This window comes from Myotis brandtii, unplaced genomic scaffold (genome assembly GCF_000412655.1).
Source record: "Myotis brandtii unplaced genomic scaffold, ASM41265v1 scaffold1236, whole genome shotgun sequence".
NCBI classification, from domain to species: domain Eukaryota; kingdom Metazoa; phylum Chordata; class Mammalia; order Chiroptera; family Vespertilionidae; genus Myotis; species Myotis brandtii.
In genome coordinates this window covers 918,867-924,681 of record NW_005354316.1, presented here as the reverse complement: position 1 = coordinate 924,681, position 5,815 = coordinate 918,867, and the positions used below count along the sequence as shown (strand labels likewise).

Below are 5,815 nucleotides of genomic sequence, written 5' to 3'. Positions count from 1 at the left end.
TCAAACGCGTGCCTCCCCCTGCAGGAAGCCACACAAGAAGCTGGGCCAGCAGGCCTGGCTGGTGGCCGCCATCACGGCCACGGAGCTGCTCATCGTGGTCAAGTACGACCCGCAGACGCTGACGCTGTCCCTGCCCTTCTACATCGCCCAGTGCTGGACGCTCGGCTCCGTGCTGGTGCTCACCTGGACCGTCTGGCGCTTCTTCCTGCGGTGAGGCCCGTCCCGGGTGGGTGCAACGGTCGGGTCCTGTGTGGCTCTGTCCGCCCCGCTCAGCCGTGCAGGGCAGGCCCTGGGGCCTCTGCAGGCCCTGACCCGCCCTACTGCCCCCAGGGACATCACCCTGCGGTACAAGGAGACCCGGCGGCAGAAGCAGCAGAGCAGCAGTGACCAGGGCAACACTGTTGGCCACGCGGACAGGCACCCGTCTGGGCCGGACAGCCCCTCAGGGCCCCTGGAGGCTGAGCGGGAGGGGGCACCGGCTCTGAACTGACCTGCTCCCCACACCCGCCAGGACACAGGTTGTGTCCCTTCCTCCTCCGATTCCTGTCAGGAGCCTCCGACAGGCCTCCCTCTTCCCCAGCAACAGCGAGGCTCGGCGGGGCATGGAGGAGGCCCGGCCCACAGGGCTGGTGTGCGGGTGGCATGTGTGCACATGTGTGCACTTCGTGGGCTCTGGGCTCCTGGCTTCTCAGCGGCGGTGTGGCTGGGGCGCGCCCTGGGCAGCGGTCCCCTTTCTGTTGGTCTGCCCACAGGCCTCTGGGCCACACCGAGCCCTGGCGCCTAGAGGGCCAGGCCCTGATCCCCACCAGCCCCCTCCACCCCGCACCCCACGTGTTCCTGAGGGTGGCCCACCAGCTCCTGAGGTGGCCGAGACGGGCAGATCCGAGCTGCAGCCCTGAGCCGTTTCCTCGGAGCCTTCCACCAGCCCAGCTGACGCAGAGGGCGTGGGGGGCGGGGCCAGACCCTCAGCCCTGTGCCCAAGGTTGGAAGGAGGGGTCCTGGGTCTCTGGCCCCAAGTTGGTCATCTCCACGAGCAGACAGAACAAATAAATGGCGATGGTCTGAGCTTGTGTCCTCGCTGACCCCACGCCCCCTCCCTGGGGTCATCGCTCGGAGGGGCAGGAGTCCAGTGGCAGGGCTGCCGGCCTGGGCACAGGGGTCACCCGCTCTGCCGTGTTTGTGCCCATGGCGGTGCCTGCATGGGGGACGGCCTGTGCTGGTTCTGGGTGGGGGGTGGGGGCGCTGGACCCTGGCGGGGAGCGAAGCGCATCTGCTGAGGAGGGAGGTTCCTTAGTTGCTTCATTGTCAACTCCTTTGGGGGGTGTGGCTGAGAGGCTGAGAAAGGGCTGTGAGCACCGTGCGCCCCCAGCTGCCCCTCCCCTGAACCTTGTCCCTGCGAGCGCCCTGTTGCTGGTGGAGCCCCTGCGGCCATAGGCTGCCACACTTCAGAAGTGTCCAGGATTGGCTGGCTCTGCTGTGGAGTGCCCGCCCCAGCCCCCAGCCCCCAGGCTGGCTCTGCACTTGTCCCCAGCTCCACCCCCAGTGCGTGTCCCTGAGGCTGAGCCGCGTCACAGCAGGTGCGATGGTGCTGTGTCCATGGTCACTCCTCTAGGTCCCAGCCTCCCTCCTCGCTCTGCTGTCCCCGTGGGTGGTGGCCGAGCTCCCCTTGTCCTGGCTGGGCCTCTGGGCAGCCCCAGGCTCTCCTGTACCAAGTGTGGGTGCTGACTCAGCTGCTGTGGCCAGATGCCTCCTGACTGTGCCAGTCAGAGCAGGTTGCCCTGTGCTGGCAGGTGAAGCCTGCCAGGCACGAGGGTGCACCCTGCCCTCCATCCAGGGGGCTGAGAGCTGTCAGGAGAGCGCGCTGGTTCCAGCAGTGTGCTGGCCCGTAGCCAGGCCTCTGAGGCGAGAGCACATTCTGGTGCCCCCAGTACGGGAGGACTTGGCTCCCGGGGCAGACCTGCTGTCCTCTCAGGCCCTGAGGCAGGGGCTGTGGGGTGGCTGCCAGGGCCACAGGGAGCAGGTCCCCTGGGACGCACCGGGCCAGGGCCTGTAAGACACGTGTTTTAGCTGCCAAATCTGGGGTGGTCTCTTGAGCAGCAAGACAGCGTTCATAAAAGCATCACCTGCGATGCAGAACCTCAGGGACCCACAAGGAAGGACAAAGGACCTTCAGGACCTTCTACCCAAAACATTTTAATAATTATAAAGTGTCCAGAATGTTTACAGAAGCTGGTTTGAGCATTTCCCTTCAGTTATGGCTAAGGCACCAGGAGTGACCCCGAGAGCTGGCCAGCCCCTCGACCGCTGGGGCAGGGGCAGGGGCCGGGGCTCAGTAGATGATCTTCAGGCTCGGCTTCTTCTCCTCTATGGCCTGCAGGAGGTCCTGCGTGTCCTCCCTCCAGTAGATGTCGTACAGGCTGTGCAGGGGCAGGGAGGGTGTGGGCCGGGGCACAGCCAGGGCACCCCCCCCCACCCCCCGCATCCTCCCTGGTCTGGCTGAGCCAGCAGCCCTGGCCCCCGTCCGCCCATCACTTACACCAGCTTCTCCAGGGGGCAGCTGGGCTGCTGGGCGCTCTCGGCCACCTTCATGACGCCCACCTCGGTCATGCAGTTGTTGCTGAGGTCCAGCTCGAGCAGGCTGTGGTTGGCCAGCAGCAGGGCAGCCAGGCTAGTGCAGCCCTGGTCCGTCACCTCGCAGTCCCCCACCCTGGGCGGACAGCAGGGCAGAGGTCAGGATAAAGGCACACCCCCAGGCTGCCGCTGACTGGCTGAGTGACCTGGGCCTGCGCCACCACGACCACGTGGGCCAGCGGGGGTCCACACACCGCTGAGCCCCGGAGCCCTGAAACGGTCCGTCCCTCATCAAGACCCCAAGGCCAGAGCCGTCCCCAGGGAAGCACAAGCTGGACGCAGAGAACAAAGACGAAACTTGTGACGGACAGAAAAGGAAAGATGCAGGGGAGGGAAAGGCAGGGTGGGCCCTGAGACCTGACGGGTTCCTGAGCGCCCGTCGGAAACAAGCAGCCCTCCGAGGCCTGACGCTGTGAGCATAACCCAGGCCCGGCCCAGCCCAAGCAGGACCCGGGGAGGACAGCCCAGGACGGGACAAGGGGCTCCTCTGTGAGGGAGGACGATGATGGGGCCCCACCGGCGTGCTGCCCCCCTCTACCCCCCCACACACACACACACGCCCGCTCACGAGAGCATCCGCAGGGTCACGCCCGGCTGGCGCAGGCCCTGGCACAGCAGCTCCATGCCCTCGTCCCCCAAGTTGTTGTTGCTCATCTCCAGCTCCTGGAGGCTCCGGTTCTGGGCCAGCATCGCACTCACGTGCGGGCAGCAGGCGACTGTGAGGCCGCAGGACTTCAACCTGGGGACATGGAGGACGACTGCAGCCCAGGCCCTTGGGCACCCGGGGGTTCCCCATATCCCGCCCAGAGAATCTCAGCGCCTTCCCACCTCCATGGACCTGACAGGCCTGCCTCTCCCCCGCGGGCGGCAGCGGGTCCTGGTCCTCAGCCCCCAGCAGTGTCCCTCAGGCGGCTCCTCCCTGCACCGGCCGGCACTCACCACAAGGACTCCAGCCGGCAGCTGGGCTCCTGCAGGCTCTCACACAGCAGCCGCGCGCCCTCGTCCCCCACCTCGTTGCCAGCCACACTGAGCTCCTTCAGGCTCTCCTTGGCTGTGAGCACCCGGCAGAGGTCCTTGCAGCCACTGGCCGTGAAGTCACACTCCCAGAGCCTGCAGAGGCAGGGACACGTCACAGCAGGGCCACCCAGGGGCATTCCCCGCCCCACCTGGCCAGCCCAACGCCTGTGCAGAGCTACCTGGACCCCATGGCCCTCTGCCCAGCCTCCAACTCACCACAGGGTCTTGAGCCTGGAGCTGGGGCTCAGCAGCCCAGGGCACAGCTCCGCGATGCCCGCGTCCCCCAGCTTGTTGTTGCCCAGCTGCAGCTCGTTCAGCGAGGCCTTGGCGGCCACGATGCCACACAGGTCCTGACAGTTGGCCGCGGTGAGGCCACAGCCCTCCAGCCTGGGGCACAGGAAGCACTGAGGCAGCTGCAGACACCACCAGCCCTGCTTCCCACCGCCAGCCCAGCGCTTACCGGATTGCCTCCAGCGGGCAGGTGGAGTCGGCCAGGCCCTGGAACAGCGTCCGGGCGCCAGCCTCGCCGATGTCATTGTTGCTCACCGCCAGCTCCTTCAACTCCCGCTTGGCCCTGAGCACCGAGGCCAGGGGCTCGCAGCTGGCGGCCGTCAGGTTGCCGTACTCCAGACTGGGGACAGGCGGGCGGTCAGCCCTCCCCCGGGAACATCTCCTCCCTCTGGAGACCACCCACCGGCACAGGTACCCGAGCTCAGGAGTCCTGGACCCGGAGCAACACGCCCAGCCTCCCCCATCGCTGAGCCCATCCGCGCGGTACAGTGCCACGCCGCCCGCCACACGGGCAAGTGCACGGTCACAGCCCAGTCACGGGACATGTGCCCCAAGAGCCCCTCCTCGGACCTCCCTGCGCCGACATGTGGGCGAAGCCAAGTGACAGCGGGTGTGGGGCTGCGGTGACCAGGCAGGGGAGCGGGCGTCAGGGACCGGCCGGCACTCACTGCAGCCTCTCGATGTGGCACTGGGGGTCCAGGAGCCCCTCGCAGAGCAGCTGCAGGCCCGCGTCCCTCAGCTGGTTGTAGCTGAGGTCCAGCTCGCGGAGGGAGGGCAGGGAGCGCAGCACGCTGGACAGGGCCCCGCAGCCCGCCTCGGACAGGTTGCAGCTCTGGAGGCTGTGGGAGAGCATGTCCATCACAGGGAGGCCACGCCCGCCACAGGGAGGCCACGCCCATCGCAGGGGCTTATGCTGCGCTGCCAGGCTGGCTCCTTGCTGGGAGTGGGGCGCAAATCCCAGGCCCAGGGCAGGAGGGGGAGCATCGGACGGGGGAGAGAGGCCTGAGATGCGCCTCCTTCGGGGCAGGAGTGGGTCACTGTGCACCTCCCTCAGGAGCAGGGGGAGCCCCAGGCCCCAGCGTGTGGCTGCCGCCACATGAGCTCACCTGAGCTTCTGGATCTTGCAGGTGGGCTGCAGGCCCTGGAGCACCAGGTGTATGCCGGCATCGCCGAGCTCGTTGGAGGAGAGGCTGAGCTCGGTCAGGGCGAGGTTGTCCCGGAGCGCGGAGCTCACATCCTTGCAGCGCCCCTCCGTGATGCCACAGTCGACCAGCCTGCGGACGGGACACGCAGCGGTCATGCCAAGCAGCAGCTCATGACCCGTTAGTGGGCCAAGAATAAGGTCGTCACACCTCGACATTTTTTTTATGTATTTTATTGATTTTTTTACAGAGAGGAGGGGAGAGGGATAGAGAGTTAGAAACATCGATGAGTGAGAAACATCGATCAGCTGCCTCCTGCACACCCCCTACTGGGGATGTGTCTGCAACCAAGGTACATGCCCTTGACCGGAATCGAACCTGGGACCCTTCAGTCCGCAGGCCCACGCTCTATCCACTGAGCCAAACCAGTTAGGGCACACCTTGACATTTTATTTTTTTTATTAAATCTTTATTGTTCAGATTATTACAGTTGTTCCTCTTTGTCCCCCCATAGCTCCCCTCCACCCGTTTCCCACCCCACCCTCCGCCCTCACCACCCCTCCCCACTGGCCTCATCCATAGGGGCACGATTTTTGTTCAATCTCTTACTACATCCCCCACACCCCTTTCCCCCCCAAGAATAGTCAGTCCACTCCCTTTCTATGCCCCTGATTCTATTATAATCACCAGTTTATTCTGTTCATCAGATTATTTATTCACTTGATTTTTAGATT

The 5,815-nt window shown here is 65.4% G+C and overlaps 2 protein-coding genes across 4 annotated transcripts in view; one reads left to right on the top strand and one right to left on the bottom strand.

Annotated features, from left to right (window-relative positions):
* PTDSS2 (phosphatidylserine synthase 2) overlaps positions 1–210 on the top strand; it is a 9,430-nt gene extending 9,220 nt beyond the window's left edge. Inside the window, exon 9 of the mRNA XM_014534007.1 lies at positions 8–210. Coding sequence (XP_014389493.1) covers positions 8–122 — 115 coding nt within the window. The 3' untranslated portion in view covers positions 123–210. The remainder of the gene's footprint in view (positions 1–7) is intronic.
* Positions 211–2,173: 1,963 nt separating this feature from the next.
* The window catches only part of RNH1 (ribonuclease/angiogenin inhibitor 1), a 25,396-nt gene continuing 21,754 nt past the window's right edge, over positions 2,174–5,815 (bottom strand). For all 3 annotated transcript variants that reach the window (XM_014533992.1, XM_005859238.2, XM_005859239.2), the window contains 8 exons: positions 5,046–5,213; positions 4,608–4,778; positions 4,109–4,279; positions 3,865–4,035; positions 3,571–3,741; positions 3,200–3,370; positions 2,537–2,707; positions 2,174–2,417 (listed from right to left, as the gene is read on the bottom strand). In XM_014533992.1, the coding sequence (XP_014389478.1) occupies positions 2,330–2,417; positions 2,537–2,707; positions 3,200–3,370; positions 3,571–3,741; positions 3,865–4,035; positions 4,109–4,279; positions 4,608–4,778; positions 5,046–5,213 (1,282 nt within the window). In that variant the 3' untranslated portion in view covers positions 2,174–2,329. The remainder of the gene's footprint in view (positions 2,418–2,536; positions 2,708–3,199; positions 3,371–3,570; positions 3,742–3,864; positions 4,036–4,108; positions 4,280–4,607; positions 4,779–5,045; positions 5,214–5,815) is intronic.